The sequence below is a fragment of the Stylophora pistillata genome, chromosome 6 (genome assembly GCF_964205215.1).
Source record: "Stylophora pistillata chromosome 6, jaStyPist1.2, whole genome shotgun sequence".
Taxonomy (NCBI): Eukaryota; Metazoa; Cnidaria; class Anthozoa; order Scleractinia; family Pocilloporidae; genus Stylophora; species Stylophora pistillata.
In genome coordinates, this window is record NC_142524.1 from 15,266,089 (window position 1) to 15,290,012 (window position 23,924).

The 23,924-nt window shown below is 38.4% G+C and overlaps 4 protein-coding genes across 6 annotated transcripts; 3 read left to right on the forward strand and 1 right to left on the reverse strand.

Annotated features, from left to right (window-relative positions):
• Positions 1–16: 16 nt before the first annotated feature.
• On the forward strand, positions 17–3,393 carry LOC111320976 (uncharacterized). Its single transcript, XM_022923725.2, has 2 exons — positions 17–350; positions 2,757–3,393. Exons 1-2 carry the CDS (start codon positions 209–211, stop codon positions 3,068–3,070), a joined length of 456 nt encoding a protein of 151 aa, XP_022779460.1. The 5' UTR covers positions 17–208; the 3' UTR covers positions 3,071–3,393.
• Positions 3,207–13,844, reverse strand: LOC111320979 (CDAN1-interacting nuclease 1). 2 transcript variants are annotated; one of them, XM_022923729.2, is made up of 11 exons: positions 13,643–13,844; positions 12,300–12,345; positions 10,977–11,041; positions 9,677–9,737; positions 9,224–9,302; positions 7,859–7,941; positions 7,314–7,363; positions 7,047–7,114; positions 6,108–6,173; positions 5,314–5,419; positions 3,207–4,345 (listed from the first exon to the last, which is right to left on the reverse strand). In XM_022923729.2, exons 1-11 carry the CDS (start codon positions 13,732–13,734, stop codon positions 4,210–4,212), a joined length of 852 nt encoding a protein of 283 aa, XP_022779464.1. In that variant the 5' UTR covers positions 13,735–13,844; the 3' UTR covers positions 3,207–4,209. The 2 variants fall into 2 exon arrangements, with proteins under 2 accessions (XP_022779464.1, XP_022779465.1); XM_022923730.2 differs by having other exon boundaries at positions 4,207–4,345; positions 5,290–5,419.
• On the forward strand, positions 11,553–18,284 carry LOC111320981 (3-oxo-5-alpha-steroid 4-dehydrogenase 1). Of its 2 annotated transcripts, XM_088763089.1 has the most exons (7): positions 11,553–11,880; positions 12,247–12,310; positions 12,810–12,884; positions 13,984–14,183; positions 14,598–14,866; positions 16,658–16,808; positions 17,979–18,284. In XM_088763089.1, exons 3-7 carry the CDS (start codon positions 12,882–12,884, stop codon positions 18,043–18,045), a joined length of 690 nt encoding a protein of 229 aa, XP_088619215.1. In that variant the 5' UTR covers positions 11,553–11,880; positions 12,247–12,310; positions 12,810–12,881; the 3' UTR covers positions 18,046–18,284. The 2 variants fall into 2 exon arrangements, with proteins under 2 accessions (XP_088619215.1, XP_022779468.1); XM_022923733.2 differs by lacking the exons at positions 11,553–11,880; positions 12,247–12,310; positions 12,810–12,884 and having other exon boundaries at positions 13,867–14,183.
• Positions 18,285–18,433: 149 nt separating this feature from the next.
• Positions 18,434–23,866, forward strand: LOC111320978 (uncharacterized). The gene is made up of 8 exons (XM_022923728.2): positions 18,434–18,832; positions 19,388–19,531; positions 20,397–20,479; positions 21,110–21,270; positions 21,375–21,460; positions 21,653–21,695; positions 22,130–22,944; positions 23,626–23,866. The coding sequence occupies exons 1-8, from the start codon at positions 18,754–18,756 to the stop codon at positions 23,733–23,735; spliced, it is 1,521 nt and encodes a 506-aa protein (XP_022779463.1). The 5' UTR covers positions 18,434–18,753; the 3' UTR covers positions 23,736–23,866.
• The last annotated feature ends 58 nt before the right edge of the window (positions 23,867–23,924 follow it).

Below are 23,924 nucleotides of genomic sequence, written 5' to 3' on the forward strand. Positions count from 1 at the left end.
GATCCATTTATGCGAAAAAAAAAAAAGCAAGTACTTTATATAATAAGAAATCAATCGTCAACGTGTCTGAAGCAAAAGAGCACATCACTCGGGTGGCGTTTGTGACGCGGCCAAAACACCATCGCCGTAGTGGACAAGTTGCGAAAAACTTAAGGGTTGATGCGAGGTTGTTTTACTTCGTTACGACGTCGATGCATGCTTTGCAAACATGTTTGTAACGATTTATTACGGAGATCAGAAGTCGTTGCTTGTCAATCCAAGCTGTTCCGTGGTAAATCTACTGAACTCGATAAAAGAGCGCTGCGGTTATGGCGATAGTGACAGAGTTCTGGACTTGAGCGACGAAACAGGTAAATTATCAGAATGGCTTTGGCTGAAGGTTTTACAGTAAACAATCTTAGACGGCAAGATGAAGCGAATTCAATAGAGCTTTTAAGCATCGCCGGATAGACATACATAATGAATATCTGATTTAATTCAAATTCAAATAAGGAAGCGTTTAGATGAATATTTCCAATTAGAGCAGCGAGGAGGTTAATTGGAAATGCGCCAAAACCGACAGTCGTTCAATTTTTTTTTCTTTGGGTTAGGCAGCAACAAGTTGGCTCACTTTGAATTAAAAACCGTGAGGTAATTTGAGCAAAAAGAACTATAACTTTAAAATGACCTCGGACTTAATAACAGCGTTAGATCAATTCTGATCCTACAAAAACAGGATTCTAAGCAGACGTCATGGTAAATCACTGTTCATTTTTTCCAAAAAAATGAAGACTGACATAGAAGCGGAAAATTAAAAGGATCCCTTTCGATTACGAAGAGACTCTGTGGATTTATACAGACAACATAAATATCAGGTTTTGAATTTCGCCTTCAATGCAATTACTGAAGCATGTGACGAATGTGCGGTTTTCTTGTTAGGGAAATGCAAGTAGTAATGTCATTGTTCTCACGAGCTGTTTTTAGAAGCTTTTAAATGTTAACCAGAGGGTTCGACAGAATAACATCGCTAGCTTTTATGGTATATCAACCTGAAAACAAGAAGCCATGAAAACATTTGCACTCCGCCAAAAAAGCTTGTTTTTTCTTTCATTCCGTGTCGTGAAGAAAAAAAAAGACGGTCCAAAGCGAGAGAGAATTATGGACTTCTTTACATGATACGGGCTAATCTTTGTAAGGAATGGAAAATCTTGTTTATTTTCTAAGAACGATCTTCGTAGATCCGTAAAGTTGCCATGGAGGCGTGTATTTCCACCCTGTAAGAGTTCCGCAGAGTGCAACAACTCCATGCTTAACATCGCAAAGCAACCTTGCCAAAATAACAATCAAATGAAATTATAATTACTTGAAACTAAGATGGACAACATAAGAACTAAGTAGTTTGCGAAAAAAATCGCAAATAGCAGATCCAAGAGGCTTTAGTGTGATTAATAATGTCAATAAGGGCCCAAAGACTTTCCATTACTGCTTTAAGTTTAAGCTACTTGTATTTTTTTTCCTTAGGTATTGTAACAGACTTGGCAATCTTTCAACTGCTTTCACAATAATTTTTCTGTAATCACTATACAAACAAACCAAATAAACGGGGCGCGAAAGAGGGGATTATGTATGAAAAGGAGAAAAAAATCCAGGATTATCCGGCTACAATAATAACCAATTATTTCTCAAGGCACTTTCAGCGACGAAAAGCAGACTCAACAATTAACGGTTAATGGTTCTGGCTAATATCAGCGAATAGCAGAAGTGGCAATTAAAAGCTTCAGAATAAATGCACGAATTAGCATGATGGCTTTGAGTCAAGTAATCGTAAAAGGCAAGATAAAAGAATTCACCGCACGTTTACAACTCACCAGCTTGATGGAAAGACACACACATTGAATCAAAACAAGAGAAAATCATAATTTTCTCTTGATCACAACTTAATCTCAAATAAAATCATTCATAGAATGAGTCATAAAAAAAAGCCGCAAATAAGCCTACGTCCAAACTACACCACAGAAATTTGAAAAAGGAAACTCTATTTCTACTGTTTAGCGGGCCTCTCGTCCAAACCGAAAACAAGACCGCTGACATGCATCACTGCTCTTTGCACCTTTTGGCGACAAAAAGCACATGCGAATACAATCTTCCCGGCACAGGACTGGAGTTGATAAGAGCATGTTTTCGATGAAGTGTCGAAAAACCAAACCCAAGGTAATCACAACTACTAATCACAACCAAGGTTAACATCATTAACCACTGAAAACTCAAAGTTAAAACTGGCAACCCGCTTGAAGCACGGAAAAACGCCACTGACCAAGTGGGATTGGTTTTAGTTTTGCATTTGATTGGTTGAGAGACTGGCGCGAGTTTTCTGGCCGACCACAGAGCTAAGTAAAGCAAAACCAGATCAATTCTGGGGCCCGGAAGAAACAAAATGGACTGGTGAGGGTATTGAACTCTACCTCTATTCCTTACAACTGCTCTTCTATTCCTTACAATTTTATTTGAAAATATGGCTTCGGGCAAAACGTACCGGGACTTTCCAGAAAGGGAGCCCTGGATCACTTTCGATACAACTGAAAACTGCCCTAATTAAACTCTAAAATGTTAACAATTTATGTTGACAAATCTTCCGAGCACAAAACATTTTAATCTGTTTTACGCAAACTTATTCCGGTGACAACGTTTCCCAATGAGTCATGCAATAATCAAAAGTCCAATTATCTAAGTCTCGCTGAATACGTCTCAAAATATTTTCTTGTTTCTATTTATACCAGGACTAGTCTTAGATCTCAGCAGCCACAAAAACGATTACGCTAGCAAGTATCTCGCATCCAAAGGCTTCTACGTTCTGGTAGAGAAACGGACCATAACATCACCTTCCAATGACCCAAACGAATCGAGGCTCCCGCAGGAAGTCCAATATGTACCCCTGCTTCTAAGACCCAACGAAACATTTCAAGGTTATAAAGCTAGAGTGGCTGAGAGGAACATGGGTCGAGATGAAATATCACAGACGAGCAGAAACACAGCAAGCAGAGGTAAACGAGGGAGACCGAGAGTACGAAAGAGTGTAGTAGAAGCAAGTTAGCGCACGAGAACAGATTCCTTTGACAGAGTCCATCTCTGTTTACCCTTGTAGTAACAATTCAAGTTAGATGTTCTTTGAGAGGTATCAGGTTCTTTATAAGATTAAAATTGTAAATTAATAAGGATAAAAGTGTAACTTGAGTTTAAAAACCTATTTTTAATTACAAAAAAAAAAGTACAACATGTATTTGTAAATAACGTGAAATCCCTAAGTTAAATTGTAATGTAATTAGCGTAAGGACCTTCCTTGTAATTTGCTTGTTTCGCAGTCATTACTGTAGCTTATTCTTAAAAGAAAGAAGAAAAGAAAACCTTTCTAGGGAACATGTAGTGGTCTAGAATTGGGCTACAAAATCAAAAACTTAACAAAAAGTTTCCTGAGCCGAAAAGGGGGGGGGGGGGCGGCGGGGGGGGGAGGGAGGGAGTAAGCAACCCAATGAGATTTTTACACTCTAACGTCAAAAAGCATATTCTCCGTAGTCTTCTATATGCATTTCTTGTGGTATTTACAGAGCTTCAACAGTTGGTGATTACTTCCTTTGTTCTCGTGACGTCAATGCTTGATTCAGGAATGATATTGTGAGGACAAATTAGATGTAAGTGACCCTGGAGCAACACGGTCGGGAAGACCTCTCGAGAGGTCATCATGTTCAACTCTTGTACAAGATAATTCACTTTACTATTGCCTCTCTCTACCCAGGAGTATAGATGGTTACCGACTCCACCCAGTATAGGTGCATACCGTAACAATTTCAGGGAAATTTTACGGCTCTCAATCTCGTCCAAGAAGAGCACCAACATTCTTAACTGTTTCATGTTACAGAAACCGTGATTTGGACTTCTAGAATTGTGTAACTTTTTCTTTAGGTATTATAGAAGTACTATGCCAGCTTCATTACAGTTCAGCATTACAATCTAGAACTCCACAACTTGAAGCAGGCACGGGAGGTGAATCATGGAGTAAGCATCGTGCTTTCGCTGTCGAGTCCCGATTTACACGCGCGTGACCCACGCGAGACGTGCGCTAACACACCCTGCGTCCAAAATCCTTTTTTTTTGGTTCAAATCGACGGCAGCTTGGCAAACCTCGATCTCTCCAATCCACAAAGATTCTTCCTTCCCTTATCTACCTTTGTTTATTCAAGAGGTTTCTAAAAAGGATTCTAGGGTAATGATATCTGTCGGGAAGTCATCTTTTAAGATGATTCCACGCTCTCGGTTGCAATCCAGTTCATCGATGAAACCAAACCAGTAAATCACCATGCCTGGACCAAATCTGCGAAATTAAACCAGACAAATAATACCTCATTACTGCGCTGCGGTTTGTACACAAAAGTTTGGCCCACATGTTCTAGGTCCATCATCTGCAATGTGTTTTAGAGCAGTTTTCACGCGCAAATTTTCTAGATTACCGGCAATCACAGAGCAAAGTAGAGCAAAACCAAAGCATTCCAGGATCACTTTGATACTTGATTGAAAACTAATCTAATTTTTCTCCAATCAGAGTTCGAATTGAATTCTCCCGACTTCTTGGAAGAAATTAAAAGAAGTGCTGAAAAAAGGGGGCTATCAATCCGCACGATGGCGATACTGCACCGCTATGGGAGATGGATACAGAACTATCTTTTACACTCACAAGAATACGGTGGGAGAGGTAGAGCGGAATTTGGTGTAGCAGGGGTTTCAATAACTTATTCCATAAGTCGCTGCCGATAGTCTAACGTTCTCTTTATATATCACGGTCTCTTGGTTAGGTGCAATCTAAAGTTACCTTCAAGTTTTCAAGTTTGTCATTTACAATCCTTACTCAGTATTCTCCGCTATCCATAAACATTTCCCATTCTCACCTTGTCTGTGATCGTCTCTTAACGTCCCGTAACTGGTTACAAAAGAACGTCGAAAAATAATCGGCCAAAACACCACCAGAGCCTTACACGGGTTTTACAAACTGCCAACAAAAATACCCAATACGCGACTTTCCAACAGAACCTGCCACGCGCACAGCTGCCACACACAAGATGTTAAAATGTCTGAGCACACACATTACGCTAGTCCAGTGCCTCCTTCGCAGTCTCTTTAGGATTTTCCTATCTCCACGAGTTTATATTTAACTTCTAGGCTTTCCAAAGTGAATAAAGTTTTGCGCGAGACGAAATAGACACAAACCAACAAGAAGAATCGAAAACAAACTAACAAAAACAGTGAAGGATCGCGACGTACGTCTTCTAACGTCCATCGTTTTACCTGTTCCAGTAACTCCAGAACTGATCTTTCAAATACGTCTGGTGGTTGTACTCATCGCCAAACGAAGCTTTGCTTTCAATCCAATTAATCACGCAACCGTCTACAGCTGAAAATAAGACACGAAGAAAGGGAGTAAATTTCTAAACAAAACAGCGCTTTAGAAACTCTTTGTGGTGGCATATTTCCATCGTCAACTCAGTTGATAATGAATAACTATTCGCCGAAGTGGAGGTGGCGCTAGCCTCCAACACTGAGGTAAATAGTTGTTTTCCTACATTCTAAAACAGCGAGATAATATAGCACAAAAAGATGATTTTCATTCACATATTCCTGCAACGGCTACACTTTTTTCAGTCGCAAATCATGCGCGAGTTGCTCAGAAGTGAATAGCAAAGGATATTCGGAGCTTGAGTAGTCAACACCCACTTTCAGACAAATTTCACCCTCAAAAAAGGCGCACAATGGCTGAACACAAGGCAACAAAAACTTAAAAACCAAAATTAACCAAAGCAACACGACAGACGATTCTCCTTGCAGATTTTCTTTTTGGGCATCTTACATGAGCGATCTTGTCCTTTGAAACTCCGAGTTATGCCGAGTGGACTGGCCGTAAAGAGTTTCATACGCGGAGGATTTTCTAATATCCCCATTTTTGGTCACTTGGTGGTAAAGGAAACAGAATTTTTGCCATCCTAAATTTACCAGCATTTTATTTTACCCTTTTCGTTCGGCGTGTACTGGTAAAGCAACAGACGAAACGCAGATAACGAAGTTGCGATTGGTTTTGTACATACCGATAGGAATTTCCAGTTTGCAGTCCGGTGTTTTGTCGTATCCACGACTTCTCAAGTCATCTTCACCTACACAACGAAAGGAAGAGGAAATTATCAGGAAAATCCGTCTCTCTCTCAGATATGTCATACAACTGAGCTCCACAAGGACTGTGTGACATTCCGAAGAAGACTGCGAGGCAAAATACCCAGTGATCGGCATGATGTTTAGGTACTTGACGAAATTGGCCTTCAGTTGTTAAAAAAAGTGTCTTTTTTTTTCATTTACTTTTTGATTTATTGCAAGCTCTCTTGTACGGGTATTTTTAAGATGGAAAGGCACAAAAAGTCTTTTCATTGCAACACCTGTAGGGTATCACACTCGTCAAACAAGGGCGAATAGTTTACTTAAACATGCACTAGGTGTCCTGCTATTTGCATTGAGAGAGCCAGAACAGTGAAAATAAACGAAACGCAAGAACAGTTTGTGATCCTTGCCCTGGAAAAATTGTATGTTAAGTAATTTTCAATTAATTCTCCCCAATCATCTAAGTCCTGAGACCCTTAATGAAAGTTCGGTCTCAGGCCCAAGCCCTCGACTCCCTTCACGGTTACAAGCCGTTCGACCATTTGAGTTGACTGGGAAGCGGAGTTGGAGCACGAAACCCTGAAAACAACGAGAATAATGGAAAGAGTAATGAGAAATTAGCTGTGGACTTTCCACGAGGTGACTCTTCTTGTCCTCTGTCTCCGGATCGAATTGAAATTTGGAAGGTTGTTTTCTTTTTGCGGGGTAGGAAACTGGAGCAAGGGCGAGAACCAACGACAAACTCAACCTACATGCGACACCATATCCGGGAATCGAAACCAGGCCCCGCTCACCTAGTATCATCAGTGATACTTCGTATATCTGTACCTGTTTACATTTCAATATCTCCACTTTTAGATTAATCTATCACTCACCAAGGAACTGAATGCCTCGATTTTCAAGTCTCTCTCGTAGAATTAACTCGTACTCGTAACCGACAGAACTGTCAATAAGTTAAGGGAAACTCCAGGAAACGCAGCACACCTTACTAATTAAAAAGTCTTGTCCCTGACAAAGACTGAAACTTAAGTACTCTAAATACATGTATTTTACATTCAAACTTCGTTAAATTACACGGAGAGCAACTTCAAATGCCATCTTTCATTCCCGCTTTTCTTTGTCTCCTAACATCTTAAGGATACCGTTTGATGTTGTCCACCAAGGGCCCGTAGTTTGGATCATTCAGTATACACTGGAAAACAAAGTGAGAGGCATAAGGTAAATACGTTGTTTAGTCTTTGTTTTAAAGTAAAACTCTACATGAATTCAACACACGGGCATTAGTATATGTGCAACGATATAATCGTGCGAATGAATAAAAGGGGGGTAAGTTTCTAAAGAAACTGTGGTGCTGCGTCGGTGGGGGAGTAGAAGAACAATTTGGTTTTATCAACTGAGTCGATGACGTAAATTAGCCACCGTAGAGAGTTTCTAAAACTGACTTGTAGAGCTTAGCCCTTCGTCCGAGGTGCCAATGCTCAAATACTTGAAAAAGCTTTGTCTTGAGTTTTCATTTTTCACTATTTTTGTTTCCTTCTACAAATTTCTATGAACGTTTCAATTTGCTTTCGCTTATTTTTTTGTTTTTCTTTGAAATTTTGCGCGGGAAACTGGCGCGTGGCCGGCCAGGATGGATCCCCACGCGCATGCCCGACATTTGACTGCTGTATTGTTTATGGTATCCTACCTGGTGCACCTCAGTAGCTAGTGTCTTGTCCTCTATGAGAGACAGAGGATCTTTCATCATCTGGCTCACGACACCTCTTGGAGCTGAGAAAGAACAGAAAAAAGTAAACTTTCCTGTAAGTTCTAGGTGCGACATTTTTTCTTATTGATTTTTTTTCTTTTTGCGTGTTTGGAGTTCATCTACTTAAGTCTTTTTCTCTTTGTAATTACACTTGTTTCATTAGCGCTTTTCTTTGTCATTCCGTTGCTGCCTTATGTCGCTCTGTGCTGCCTGCAAACTTTATCATGTGATATAACTGTTTTCTCGTTTTCTCAAAGCACAGTTTAGTAATGTTTCTGTCGCCGTCACAGTGTAAGTACTTTATGGTCCTCTTTCCGCCGTGTTGTTTGTTATTTCTTTCAGTTGTCTATTGTGCAACTATTGCAACCGTTTTCTATTTTCTTTAGTTTCAACCACCGTCAGCTAATCAGGATTAAAGTGAATAACGGATAGAGCGCTGAACTGTTGTGCGGGAGGTCGAGGGTTCGAGCCCCGGCCGGACCCACACTCAAGGTCTTAAAATAATTGAGAATAGTATGCTACCTTTTTATAACATCAAGAAATGGTTAGATATTCTAGTCTTCTCGGATAGGGACAAATAAATGGAGGTCCCGTCTCCTGCAGGGTTAGGGGTAGGAGACGTTAATTTCTCACGCACGAGATTACTGTGTGATGAATGTCCTCCCCTGGGGTGGGATGGGTGGGTTTCCACATTTGCATTTAAACGAGCTATAGCTCATATGCGATATGTGGTTAAATAAAATTACTTACTTACTTAATTATATTTATATGAAAGACGCAGAGTTGTTAATTTCCGAGCCACAGACCTCAGATTTCGCCTAATTGCAGTAACACTTTCCCATGACTAAAAAATCCAAGTCACGGACATGAGGATCAAAGTTTCAGGGCTAAGGTTTCATCAACCCATCGCATCAATAAGCATATTCTCCATAGAATTACGGTCATTTCGCCCCCCGTCACTTCGCTCCAAGAGCGAATTTACTTTTGTATGGAGCGAAGTGACTTTGATTATGGAGCCAACTGACTTTTGGTTGGAGCGAAGTGACTGGGGGCGAAATGACCATGGAGTGAAGTGACCAGATACCTCTCCCATACTTGCTCCCTATATTTCCTAAGGTACTGACGAGGGGAACTTGTTTAACAATCAACAGATTCATTAGTTGGTGGTGATTTCTGTTATTCTTGCGACTGCAATGTTTGATTTAGGGTGATATTGTGAGAAGAAATTGGGTGCTAGTCACTCCTAGAGGTAAGAAGGCAAAACACGGTTTATATATACTGTCAGAAACAAAACGCTGCACTTACGATTTTGTCCCTCGTAACAAGTGTGAGATAGATGTCTTTCAAGCACTATTCTTGCCAGAAGAGAATGTGATAAATCAACCTGATGTTTTGAAAAAACAAAGCTCAACCTCCTCAGGAAAGAATGGAAATATTGGAAAACAAAAAAAAAAGACACGAGTATGATGTAAATAGACACTTTCTCCATCATTGGCAAGTTCTAGATGCCACTTTGTGGACAGTTTTTGGCAACAGTACCATGTTCATAACATATGTTGTATCTTTAGATTCTGAAACAATGGGAATAATGATAATAATGGGAATTTTTAACACAGACATTTGAAAATCAAGAGCTACTTTAGTTGGTGATCATTTCCTCTCTTCTTGTGAGCTTAATGTTGGATTCAGAGGGGATATTGTAAGTAGAAATTAGATGCGAGTTACCCTTGTTAATTTGATATGTATAGATACCCGTACCTCTTCTGCAATCCTTAACAATACAGGCTCTCCTGAGTCTTGAGATACACCTGACAAATATCTAACAATTGAAACATTTTAGAAGAAAAAATGAGGTTTAACTTGAAACAATAACTGATACATCAAAGATGATGAGGTAAATTACTGTACCTTTCCAGACATAAAACTAAGAATGGAACTTATTATTAGAAAAACAAGGCATGTTAGAGAGCTCTGGGCAAGGATGCTTCCTTATTTACAGCTGTGGATGCAAGTAGGCGGCAGTTTTGCCACCTTTAACTTTACCCTTATACTACTAGATCTTATTGGTAATTCTCCTTACCGTCTGCCACACAGTTCTTATGGTATTAGTTCTGGGAATTTTGTTTTGGATCAACTAATAATCCCCTAATTCGTACTATTCTTTATTATCCAACTACACTTAGACGAGTACAAATAATGCCACAGACAAGTACAAATATCATGCCGTACTTGTACTCATCTATTATACAGTACCAGTTAAACAGGTTTTCTTGCATTGCACAAGCGAAGAATTGGATTGTAGTTATGAAAAAAAAAAATGGCGGACAATTTGAATCATATTTCCAATGACGAAGAGTCAGAATGGCTGGCAAATATAGATCCAAGTTTATTAGATGAATCGAACAAAGAAAAACAGCTTGACGACCAGAAAATTTCTTCATTTAATGGAGAAAATAGAAACAGCAACACAACGCGCCAATTCCGTTCTGCTTTACATACTTCTGTCACGCACTCCCCGTAAATAAATATCCGCAAAATTCGCCCACACTGAAATAACAGTTTGGCGTGTTGGATAATAAATAACTTATTAGACGTTTTGTTGGGTAGTATCAATGAGTATTTTTACTCGTTATTTGTATTTTGACTCGCCCTACGGGTTCGTCAAAATACGGCACAACTCATAAAAATACTCAGCGATATTACACAACAAAACATCTAATAAGATATATTTATCCTCATCATTTCTCTTCAGGATATTTTATTGATAACTTGTAAGGAGAAATTCTGTCTTGGTCACTTATGGGAGTAAAGAAGAATTTCTTCACAGAGCAGCCAGTCATTTTGAGGAAGTATCTATTAGTTATAACAGGGGGCAAGCTGCTTTTGAAAACCCTTAATCATACAGGCTCTCTTCAGAAGAACCATTTCAGGTACCTTGCAAAATATTTACAAATACTTCACTGTCCTGAAAGCACTATATATCTAACACTTTGCCGAGTATTCACATTTTGCTCTAAAAACACAATAAATGGGTTGTAAAATATATCTTCAGCCACACCTCTTGTAATAGGTCTCCATCACATCTGGCTTATGATGCTTGTGGTGGTTTTTTCTTGTCTTTTTCTGTAACAGTAAACCGCCAAGAAAAAAATACATTCAGACAAAAAATTCAACAACTGGTACTGAAGATGATAGAAATATCTTTATGACAGTTGATGGATGATAAACAGCTACTCAGTGATTAAACATTGTTTTCTACTAAGGGTTTAGGTTACAAAATACAAAAATCAACTGATAGTGACAGTTTACCACTGAACCATACAATACCATTAAAAGAGACTTAAAAAAAGTGTTAACAGTGCAAATATTGGAATGTCGCCAGGTAAGGAAAGGAGTAACAGGCCAATCCAGCTTAAGATTACTAAGCCTTGTGCAGCGACTCACAGTTACATAGTTTTAGGCTTTGTGGTTTTCTCACATGTCCTGATATCTAGTGGGATTAGTAATGACAAAATGAGCATGCAAATAATTATAGAGACTATTACATGCAATGTGTGCACAAGTGATTTTTATTTACAAGTTGCAATATATAATAATAAATAATAATAAATAATAATAATAATAACAATAAAAACCCAAAAAGTGAGTGCAGCCAACAAGAGATTTTTTTTTTGCATCCCAACAAGTGAAAAAAAATTGTTCAAGCACATTCCATGGTGCGATGTTTTCATTTCATTATCATACATACTGAGATTTTACCTTACTGACTGACATGTTTCAAAGATTGGAAGCAAATGACTGAAAATAGATTGTTCACCCAATCAAAGACATGAATGATATAACATCACAGTGTAAATCTCAGTACGTATGATATAAAATTCTGATGATCATTCTGCTTTTTCAGGTTTAACAGCAAAGAGTGATATTGTTTGATGTACCACTGTTGACAAACATTCCAGAAGGTGAAAGAGTTTCAGGTTGATTCTACAGCATGGGAATGGTCTTGTAGTGTTTTTTCTCTCTCATCTTCCATGTGCAAGGGTCAGATCACACTGTATCTACTGATGTTTCCATACAGAGCTAAGCTTTAGACTCTTAGAAATACCAATAATTTAATAATTAAATAAATAATAATTAAATAATTAAATAATAATTAAATAATTAAATAATAATTAAATAATTTAATAATTTAATAATTTCTTGTAGTGTTTTTTCTCTCTCATCTTCCATGTACAAGGGTTAGATCACACTGTATCTACTGATGTTTCCATACAGAGCTAAGCTTTAGACTCTTAGAAATACCAATAATTTATCTTCTTGCAACACAGGATATCAGATATAGGTCCCCCAAGGATAACTACTCATTTGTTATAAGACTTACCTGATAATCTTGTGAGTATATACTAACTAGAGTGTTATATGTCACACTAAAAGAAAAAAGAAACAGAAAGAATCTTTGTAAAACATGTGATACCATTTCACAGTGTAGAGTAGTGTGTATTATTGGGGACTTAAAAGTTTTTGTATGACTGAAAACCTTGGGGTATACTGGAATTTATGTGGATAATTCAAAACAGAGGGCTCTCCCAACAATTCTTGATAAGGGTGTGTTATTCACCTCTTCACTGAAATCCTGTCCCTATTTCAGCCTAACCCTGGCACTTTCTGCACTCTTTTTACAGATCTGAGCCCAGTTGTTCAAAGGGCAGATAACACTGCCAACGGGATAAATTGCTATCCAGTAGAAATGAGTTCACAAATCAAACTGTGCTATCCCCCAGATAGAAATTAATCCAGTGGAATTCAAACAACTGAAGCCTGCATATTCTTTAAAATCTATAGCCATTTTCAAAATTGTATTCATGAAACCATTTCCTTTGTACATTTTTAGAGCAAGTCTAGCAAGATTTTGGTACAGCCCCATACTTCAATATATGCAAACAGTTCTTGGATAAAGAAAACAATGGTAAAAACAATTTGGGATTACGGCTTTGTTTTAGAATAGCATGGGGTTATATGGAAACCTTTCCCATATTCCAATCGAATCACTGCGGTAAATACAAATTTTTTTACGCCAGGTTTGCTCCTGTAATTAAGCTTTGAGGTGGTAAAATTCACCTCAAAATTCAGCTAGCATCAGGGCTGTAGCCAGACTTCAGAACAAGACGAAGCAAGTTTCGGGTCTGGCATGCCTCCCCCAAAAAATTTTGAAATCTAGAGGCTCAGAAATTTTCCGTGGCACTTTTCTTAAGAAAAGTCAATCTTGGGCAAACGTGGAAGCTCACTTTTTTATTGCCGAGCGATACTGGTGCAAAAAAAAAAAAAAAAAGGAAAAGGCTAAAATCAAGACGAGGCAATTGCCTCGTCTTGCCTCACGCTAGCTACGGCCCTGAGCATGATATCTCTGACTTCTCATCTTTCTCCGACAATTCAGTTGGAGTTGAAAAGACGAGCACTTTTCTTCGTTCTCGTGGTTCCTTTAAAAACCACACTCGATTTAAGACAAAATGGTAAAAATTGATACCTTTTTCAGACCAAAACCGGCTCAAAACCATACTGTTTAGGCCGATAAATACTCATAAAGCCTAAAAAGACATGAAACCCGCCTCAAGATGGATAGCACCGGTGTAAATTGTACATGATACGGGATTAGCACGGGGTCAGCTGTTCTATGTAGCGACTCGATAGATGTTTATTTTTCTCGTTACTTTACGTTACGCTTACCCGGGGAACTGCAAAGCTATGGTTTTTAAACAGTCCCTTGAACCATACATATGCATCATGGATAATATCTGTTGGTAAATCTCTCGCTTCATGGCTAAAAAAAGGTCAAAATTTGTGAATCAAAGATTTTCCAATATATTTCCCGCCATGGCGCAAAACACAAAACTTAGTAACCGGGCGATTTACTCGTTCCCAGGTTTTCATCACAGTTGCATATTAAGAAAATGGCTTCCCTCCTAGACTTTGCGAAAGGGCTGGAGGAACTCCAGCTCATCTTCATTCTCTCAAAGATAATGATGGTGACGGGGGTAATTGTTGCAGTCTGTCTTATCTTTCTTAAGGCCGAATATGGACGGTACTTTTCGTCGAATTCAACACGGAAGTACGGCTTTGCTGTAGATGCAAGAGTTGCATGGTTTGTTCAAGAACTACCAGCCTTCGTCGTTCCATGTCTGCTGCTTTTGTATGCTCGCAAAGATGTCTTTGGATTGACTCCCAATATGATTCTGCTATCGTTGTTTTTATTACATTACACTCAGAGGTTAGCATACCGTCCATATGTCCCCTCTGTTCTCTGTACAGGGGATCACGCACGGAGGGGGGGGGGGGGGTACTCGATATATTCCTGGGTGGGGAAATTAGAGCTTGTAAAAATTTTGCTGTTTATCTTCCAAGAAAAGATATCCTGTTTAAGAAAAAATTTGATAAATTGATACCCTGATTAAGACAAAAAATGATAAATTTGATACCCTGTTTACGACAAAAATCTCAAAAAACATACCCTGGCTGGACGCACGTCCCCATTAAGCTCTTATAAGGGAGTACCCCCCCTGGGATCACGCACTGCAACTCCCAGAGATTGACCTATAACATTCTCCTTAAATACTTAGGGAATTGAAAAGAGATAGTAAAAGAAAATAAATAACTCAATCATCCTTTGGATATTTCTTTGTAGGTCGCTTATTTACCCTTGGCTTATCAAAGGAGGGAAACCGACTCCTATGTTTCTGTCATTTCTGGCGTTTATGTTTTGTGCATTGAATGGATACATGCAGGCAAGATATTTGACAAAATATGCTCGTTATGACATGTCTTACGTATCAAGTCCCCGCTTTGTTTGTGGTTTGGCAATATTTTTCATTGGGATGGCCATCAATATCCATTCAGATCACATTCTACGCAACTTAAGGAGACCTGGCGAAACAGGATACAAGATTCCAAGAGGTATTACATGTTAAGTCTAATCATACACTATTTTGATTGGTTCTTAAGTATGATATATTGGAGGCCAGATGCATAGATGATGTCACCATCAACAACAGAGGTATTATATGTTAAGTCTAATCTACACTGTTTTGATTGGTTCTTAAGTATGATCTATTGGAGGCCAGATGCATAGATGACATCACCATTAACAGCAGTTTGCTTTTCTATTTTAAGCCTTTAACCTCTGATAATGTGTGAATAACATTTTCCTCTTCCTTTCCTTTTTTTTATGTGTGTAATTGTGCTATCTTGCTGACCATTAATTTATTTTCATTTAATGTTGTTGTTTACGGACTGCCTGGCTCTGCCAGCCCCTATCGTTATTCCAGACTGGCAGTCCTCTATTTGTTTTCAATATTGTTTTTTAACTTGACACAGGTAAGGGAGTACAAGTAAAGATTGTTGTTGTTGTTATTATTAACCCCCGAGAGTGACTAGTATATAACTTCTCCTTACAATATCACCCCTGCATCACACATTAAGGCCAAGGAAATAAAGGAAATAATCATCAACTAAAGGAGTTCTTGATTCTTAAACAAATTCTACTTGTCAGCACCTTGGAAAATGTATAGAGAACAGTGTGGAGAATATGCATACCAATTTAAGGGTAGAGAGGGTTAAAAAGAAAAGGATTCTATGTTGCTTTGGGTCTGTACAGTAATGAATTTATGGACCGGGGACCCGTTTCTTGGAAGTCCCAGTAACTTAATGGGCCCAAAGCCATTTCTAAATCAAAGTTTAAAGTGCACCTAAACCCAAAAATGTTTTTTCGCTTAACGAAATAAGCATATTTTTTGGAGTATTTCTGTGCAAAAATTTTTTTTATTTGCTCAAATCTTCAATTTTCTGTGCTCAGTCAAAATACGAAAAATCGGCCGCCATCTTGTCCCATGACCAAGTTTAAAGAGGAATGGCTCTAGCCGGTAATGTGACGTCAAATCGAGAACACGAAAGTCTGCATTTCGCACATTTTCACTTGTTTGGGAAGGTTGTGTCCATATTGTCCGAAAATATGCCAACTAAGTGTGTTGTAGGAGGATGTAGCAACGAACGAAATTTGCAAGAGAGTATCGCGCTTCATACATTCCTCGTACAACACACCTAGTTGGCATATTTTGGACAATATCGATGACAACCTTCCCAAACAAGTGAAAATGTGTGAAATGCAGACTTTCGTGTTCTCGATTTGACATCACATTACCCGCTAGAGCCATTGCTCTTTAAACTCGGTCGTGGGGCAAGATGGCGGCGATTTTCCGTATTTTGACTGGACACAGAAAATTAAAGATTTGAGCAAATAAAACATTTTTGCACAGGAATACTCCAAAAAATAAGCTTATTTCGTTAAGCAAAAAAAAAAAAATTTGGGTTGAGGTGCACTTTAAAGGATAGGAAAGCAGGTTCTGGCACCCAAACCAGTCCCTTTTGTTTCTTTAGCTGATAGTTTTATTGCATCATTTTCAAAACATTTGAAATCCCGATCTTGAATGAAAACAGAACAGCTTTACAGGCATGTTAAGTTACCGGGACTTTTGAGCCGGGTCCCCCGCAAACAAAAAATTCACGAAATAAAACTTCACCACATTTTTTCACAACCTGGTTGTACATCACCGAAAATAATTGCTCACAGTTGTTACTGGTGATCTGTAAGTCTTGCAAATCAAGATGTTTTTTCCATATTGTTGCATTTGTTTTCTCTTTGTATCAGAATCGATTATTGTATAAATAAATGTAATCTATATCTTCCAGGAGGTATGTTCACATATGTGTCAGGAGCCAATTTTTTTGGTGAAATAGTTGAATGGGCTGGTTTTGCTATTGCTTGTTGGTCACTTCCCAGCTCAGCCTTTTTCTTGTTTGCTGCATTTAATATCGGCCCAAGAGCAATTCAACATCACAGGTATGTGCATCAAGATGGCACTTTTACATCTATTTTCTACTTAGATTTATCATTATTAATGAAAAGGATATTTAAACAATAGCAAAACTGCTGGCGTTTCAGATGTATTCTTTATTTATGGGTTTTGATAAAAAATATTTAAACATTTTTTTGCTGAGATTGTTTTGTTGTCATTTTTTTTTAGTTTTTATTTATCAAATTATCAGTGCCCTCCAAAGTGATAGTGATTTTAATACAGTTTATGTTCTTGGATATAATTGTGCGAAATTGTAGCGAATGCTGTTGGGAAGTGCTCAATACACATGAGTGTAGAGCAAAATACAGTTCAAAATGACTAAAATGAAACACGCATGATTCCCTGTAACTCTTGAGTTTCGTGCTTACATGCTTGTCAGACAGATGTAATGAAAAACATTCTTGTAGGATAATTTATATATACATCATTCTATATAAAAAAGTAGCTGCTGATTACAATAGGTTGTTTAACAAATGGTAAACACCACAGTGTACACTATTGAGTTATGGATGCACTCGGGAGGTTGCTAAGCACGAAAGAAGTGTAAGAGTCGCTTGAGGCGATAGCCGAGAGCGACTCTAGCTTCTTGAGTGCGCGCAGAAAAATAGTCTTTGCATTTGCTCACGTCAGCAGCATACACCCATGGGCAAATGGGGGGCGCTAAACTGACCCATCAGAGCGCGCGCTTTACTTTGGTTATGTTATAATATATACTGGGTGAGAAAAAGTGAAAATTACAATTTCACTTTTTCTCACCCATTATATATCAACAACCTATTGTAATCAGCAGCTGCATTTTTTTATATAGAACGATGTAAATATAAATTAGCCAACAAGAATGTTTTTCATTAAATCTGTCTGACGAGTGTACAAGCACAAAACTCAGAGTTAGAGGGAATCATGCCTGTTTCATTTTAGTCATTTTGAACTGTTCTTGGATATAAATATGTTTTGGACCCTTTTCAGAGTTATTTTAAGCTGAGCTACCTAAGACTCTGAGCTAGGCCCAAAACATATCATTGACAATGAACCAACTGACTGTTGACCAACATGTGTGCCCATGGAGTGGATGATTGGTTATTAAATGTGGCGATTTTGTTTTCGTCTTTGTTTGCAACATTAGTGTGGTGATTTTTTCACTCTCTTTCTTGTAGATGGTATCATACAAAGTTTGAAGATTATCCAAAGTCTCGTAAAGCTCTGATTCCGTTTGTTTTGTGAAACAGTGAAGGAAATTAGGGAAGGGAAGTAATGAATGAACATTAATTTTCAAATTTAGAGTTACCATGTACAGTATTTTTTTTCTTATGTGCATTGAGAACCAACAATAACATGTGCGGTATACTCAAAATGCTTTGTGTTAGTAACAGTTTCCCACACCACTGGTCAAGTTCGCCATTCATATTTCAGCATTTTATGTAACATTTAACTCTTCCCTTAATAAAGTATTTTTTATCAAAGGCAAAGATTGACATATGATTGCTTCTTTGATCTTTTAAGTTTGCATGGACAGTAAATAAATGGTGTGGGAGAAGCAAAAATTCTCCATTGATGAATGGTAATAGCTGGGTTATGGTTTATGATATGTGACCACTTATGACCTTGTCACCTTTTCTGTCTTCAGTTCTTTTTCACAATTTGAGTCCATCACCATTCCACTTCCTTCCCTTCTCTCCCTCTCTCCCTCCCCTTCATTGGCAGTATCGCACGATATCCGCGCGTGATCACGCTTTCCGAGTGTGATCCTGACGACAAACCACCATTCGGGACTCTGTGTGAAATCGAGGCTCGCTTTTCGAAAACTTGCCGCCATGTTTTGTGGAGGGAAGTGAACACCATGGAAGGTGTGTGAGTTTTCACTCTCGTAAATCGGGTCGTGTTCCTTCACTGACGAGTTATGGTGGAGTTTAAAGTTTACAGGACGGTGATATGAATATTACGGAATGTTTTCCAATGAGGAAGCGACGATCTCTCGATAAGACTCCCGGACGATCTCACGACACTTCAGGTAGTTCATCTGATAGTAAGGCAATTCCGTAATTCAACTGTTAATGTTTTCCAAAGTTTTTTTATAACGTATTATTTCTGGCAATTAATGAAGTGAATTTGATGAAAAGTCGTTTGCTTTAAGTTCAGCGGTGCATGCTCGGTATGAAATAGCGACAGTGACAAAAGAAATTATGCTAGTGTGAATGTTTTTGTCCAGCGAAGGAAAAGTGTTTCTCTTGTATCGTTGAGCATGGACTGAATACAGAATACAAGGGAGCTGTATGGTTTGAAAGATGGGCAAAACTACAGAATACAGGGCCTCTTAATTACATCTCACTGAATCACAATGCATCCTTTTGTTTTCTGCCTCGTTCTTCAAAGCATGCCGACAAGGTGGACCTCAATGGCCCCGAAAGATGATTTGATTTTATCAACTGAGTCGATGATGTAAATTGGCCTTAATAAAGAGTTTTTACAGCGGACGTTTCGAGCGGCAGCCCTTCGTTAGAGCGAATGTGTGGTTTGAATTGTAAACTGGGTGTTCGTTCACCATTACGTTATATCTACTTTTCAGCCCTCAGCCGGTCTCCTCCAGTAAGTAGACTACGGCGAACTCCTCGTCGCCTCGGAGGTAGTATTTGTAATAACTCACTGTTGGATCAGTCTCTTGAAATTGTATGGGACAACAATTCTCCATCACCTACAAGATTTACTCAGGGTATGTTACAGGTTGTGGGTTCGTTATGGAGTTGTTCACAATATCGTCCATGGTTAACTACCTGCGCAGTGCATTTAAAACAATTATTCAGTCCAAGAAGTGTCTCATTCATAGTAATGGATTATACAACATAGAAACATTAACTGAAAACTAGGCTCAATACAAAGTGATTACCGGTCTAAGTCTTAAATTTTCCCTTCTACATGTACTGTTAGGTAAACTGTTCAATCTGCAAGCTTATAAAATAGTGTGTGTAAGTTTTGAACAGGGTAATTTTGTCAACTTAGTAGAAATTGTAAATTGGCCACCCTAAAGAGTTAAAAAGCTGATGTTTCAAATGTTAGCCCTTCATCATTTGCTCTGTTGAAGGGCTAATGCTTGAAACATCAGCTTTTTAACTCTTTATGGTGGCCAATTTACAATTTCAACTAAGTTGATAAAACCAAATTACCTTGTTACCCCCACTGATGCAGCCACAGTTTTTTCAGAAACTTACCTCCTTTTTAAGTGGTGAACAGTTATTAACTGTAACATGAATGAAAAACAAGTCAATGGTACAAAAAATTCCATGAACAGACAACTTTCTAAAAAGTAATTTCACATTCATAAAAAACATAGGCTTTTACTTTTTCGCACTGGTTGAGTTCTCTTCCAATTTATACCTGATCCATGTTCATCTAACCAACCCAACTGCAATATTGCACTACTCCCTGGCTCATTGGGAACACTGAGAACCTCTCAAATTTTCATTGGTATGGACCTGTTCTCATGCAATCCAGAGAGAAGCCTCTTCATAATTTGCATGTGAATGTGTTAAAATAAATAGACTGTGTACATATAACAAATTTTTCTGTCAATTTAATAGGGAAAAGGAAGAAACACCATGGAAGTGACAGCAGCAGCAGTGGAGGTGAAATTTCAGATTTGGTACAAAAGTTGGCTGACAAGGTGAATGTAGTGCAGGGCAGTGTTTGGATAAGACTTATTTTATTTCCTCGGCCACATTCTTAGTATCTTTTGTTCTGTAAGTATGAGTAACCTTACTCAGTCTTGGTCCATACTTACAGGTAGGTCACTCAGAAATATGTTTGCTACAAAATGATCAGGTTTTGGTTGAGCATCAACTGATGGTCATAGGTCAACTGACATTTGACCAATAGTGAGGTGATGTAAGCTGACTCTTAGTTATCTACACTTAGATATCAACTTATGTTGGCTGAGTGTTTGGTGGTCATTAATTGACTCTATTGGCTGACAATCAGCTTGTGTATATTGATGGACTAACAGCAAACATTTGAACTAATAGACATACTTTTAACCAAATCTACTTTTTACTTTTACCCCTAAGAGTGGCTGTCATTTAATTTGTAAGTACAACATCACCTTAAACATTCAAGAAGTTCTCGATTGTTTGACAAATTCTCCTTGTCAGCACCTTAGGAAGTGTATGGAGAAACAGTATGGAGAGTATGCACACCTTATCAGTTTAAGACATCAGGTACCTTTGGGTCTTTCACTGGTATATGCTGCTCTAATAGGTGGGTACAAACTATAATTAAAGAAATTTTTTTCTGTCAGTCTGGTAGTACGCCAGAAGCAAATCCACCATTGCTAGCATTCTGGATGTCCAGAGAACACAACACCTCAGCACAGGCCAACAGTAGCAATGCTTCAGTGAAAGGGGATGGAAGTAGTGGGCAGAAGATCAAGGAATTCCAGACACCATCCCGAAGATCTAGGTAAGTGGTGTCATTGCCATTTTTTGTGACTGGTCTCTATTCATTATGATTTTGTTTCTGCCTGTTTTTCTATAAGTGGATAATGAAATATATCTTTTTTGTAGACGGCTTCTTCGGAAATGCAACAAATCCAAGATGAAACTTCTGAAACAGGACCTTGAACTTCTTGTACTTCCACCAGAGAAAACAGGTTAAAATGGGGATTTTGAATCCATTGAGAACATTTATAGCATGGCTGTGAAGACCTCATTTTGTCAAATTCATTTTTCAAGATGATTATAATTATGGTAGTGGTTTCTTTTAGGATTTCTTATGAAGCTATTATTATTAATATTACTGTTGTTGTTGTTATTGGAATCGTTGTGGTTATTTTCCTTTACAGAAGAGGAAGCCACAATTAGAGAGGAGAGTTCAGAAACTTTAAGGTACATGAAGCTTTACTCAAAATATTTTGTTGGTAAATCTATTAAGTGGAGGTCCACTTAATAGACCGCCTCCCAGTTAGCTCTATTGATAAAGCGCTGGACTGTTGTGCAGGAGGTCGAGGGTTCGAGCCCCTGCTGGACCAACACTCAAGGTCTTAAAACAAGTGAGAAGAATATGCTACCTTTCTATATCAAGAAATGGTTAGATACTCTAGTCTTCTCGGATAGGGACGAATAATTGGAGGTCCCGTCTCCTGCAGGGTTAGGGGTAGGAGACATTAATTTCCCACGCATGAGATTACTGTGTGATGGATGTCCTCCCCTGGGGTGGTTGCTGGGTGGCAATTGACCCTGAAAAGCCCCCATGGGGAGTGGTCAATTAACATAATGTATGTATGTACAACACAGCCTTTTTTGTCCTCTTTTTCTTGCAGCAAGTTACATCAAAAAGCCTGCCAGGACACTGAAGATGTAAATCAAGGTGTAAAAGTAAAGGGATCTGAAAGCTCAGAGTTCTTTGATGACTGGGGCTCCGATGAAGATGATCTGATTCTCAGTCAAATGGAGATTCCTGTTTTGAAAAGTGCCATTCCAGAAACACAAGTCATGACCAACACACAATTCCTGGACAGTGGGGGAGATATTCAGCAAAACAGTGAGTTGGTGCTGCCACTGCTTACCAAAAGCCACAGAACTAATGCAAATGTAGATACCATTGATAAAATTTGTACAGAAAGTTGGGATTTTGTTAATGATGACACTGATGATGACTACATTCTTCAGACTGCTCTTGAGGATGTTGAAAAATCCCAGCAGGTTACCATTCCAACTGTTAGAAGAGTGTCACATTTGTACATAAAACCTGATATGCTTAATGTCAATGAGGGAAAAAAAGGTGATTTGCATGGCAGAGGGAATGCTTGTGTGAAAGACAAGAGTGACATTACCAGGTCAAAGGACCAATGTTTTAGACTACAGAATAATCCCACACTGCAAGTACAAAGCACAAGAAAAAGAGACTATTCCTTTGTGCATCACTCTTCTATTCAAAGCAGCAGTACTGTGCAGACAAAAAGTTTCACAACTATTCAAGAAAATAAAAATGATTTAAAGATTACCGCCAGTGACACCCCACTGCAAACAAAGCCTCAGAGAGTGGTACAACAAGCGACAATTTGCCCAGAGATTGACAATAAAAACCAGGAATTTAGGATGCAGCAGAGAAATAAATCAGAAGGAAGTACACTGGGTGAGTATTTCCTGTGTGATAACATTTATTCAAGAGTGCTTTTACGTAACAAATAGAATCTATGTTGCTGTGCATCTGTTCAGCAGTGGATCTCAGATTATGTGAAAATGTGGCAAGAACAAAAAGCTACCCATGATGGGTGGGTGAGTGTCATTGATGTTCTTACCACAGTTTGACATCTTCTGTGAGCCATTACTGTTGAGAGCCACGCCAATATGGAATCTATTTGTTTTGTAGAATAAAGAAGTGATAAAGTGTCGATGGTGATGGTATCTACATACATATCCCTCAGTCAATCATAAGTAAGAATCAATGAAATGCACATACCAGCAAATGAAAATGTTAACTCAGTGTGGGTGTCTATTTTCCACCATGGAGACCTGCCAGCAGATGGGGTTTGAGGAAAAAGTTAAGGTGGTAGAATTTTTCCCACTGTGTTTGTTCACTTTTTGCAACTTTTTGATTCACTACTTGTCCATACTAGCTGCTCACTTTCTGCCTGTTTCTGTTGGTCAAATATTCATTCATAATTAGTAGATTTGCTTGTGCCTGGTGCCAGGGTGATGGAGCTGATTAAGAAACAAATTTTCCCTGCTTGGTTATAGGTCATTGTTCTCTCTAATAAATAAGCTTGATATTCATAAATAAGTGATTTAATTTTTTTTACTGCATGCTTTTAAGGAGGCTCCAAGACAGCTAAATACTCTAAGGAAGAGATAGAAAGGAAAAAGTTGGCTGCTCAAAGTCGCCGGCAACAAAAAATGGCACAGTCAAGTCAGTTCAAGCAGTAAAGACAGACTGCAGGAGATTGAAAATGGATTTGTTGTATATGGGTTTTAAATGTTTGCTCAACATTTGTCAATATTATGAAGAATCCAATTCTTTATGTACATGAAACAGTGAATAAAACTGATTCAATGAAGATTGCTCACAGTTATATTATTGATAATTATTGAGTGAGTGAACACTTAATTTAAACA

Coding starts and splice junctions, on each gene's coding strand:
- LOC111320981 (XM_022923733.2), top strand. CDS start 13,867: ATGGCTTCCCTCCTAGACTTTGCGAAAGGGCTGGAGGAACTCCAGCTC. Junction 14,184..14,597: donor TTATTACATTACACTCAGAG/GTTAGCATACCG, acceptor ATTTCTTTGTAG/GTCGCTTATTTACCCTTGGC. Junction 14,867..16,657: donor AGGATACAAGATTCCAAGAG/GTATTACATGTT, acceptor TATATCTTCCAG/GAGGTATGTTCACATATGTG.
- LOC111320979 (XM_022923729.2), bottom strand. CDS start 13,734: ATGAAGCGAGAGATTTACCAACAGATATTATCCATGATGCATATGTAT. Junction 9,738..10,976: donor ATGGAGACCTATTACAAGAG/GTGTGGCTGAAG, acceptor TTCAATTGTTAG/ATATTTGTCAGGTGTATCTC. Junction 4,346..5,313: donor TTCTGGAGTTACTGGAACAG/GTAAAACGATGG, acceptor TTAATTTCGCAG/ATTTGGTCCAGGCATGGTGA.
- LOC111320978 (XM_022923728.2), top strand. CDS start 18,754: ATGAATATTACGGAATGTTTTCCAATGAGGAAGCGACGATCTCTCGAT. Junction 20,480..21,109: donor TACAAAAGTTGGCTGACAAG/GTGAATGTAGTG, acceptor TTTTTCTGTCAG/TCTGGTAGTACGCCAGAAGC. Junction 21,696..22,129: donor GAGAGTTCAGAAACTTTAAG/GTACATGAAGCT, acceptor TTTTTCTTGCAG/CAAGTTACATCAAAAAGCCT.
- LOC111320976 (XM_022923725.2), top strand. CDS start 209: ATGTTTGTAACGATTTATTACGGAGATCAGAAGTCGTTGCTTGTCAAT. Junction 351..2,756: donor GGACTTGAGCGACGAAACAG/GTAAATTATCAG, acceptor TATTTATACCAG/GACTAGTCTTAGATCTCAGC.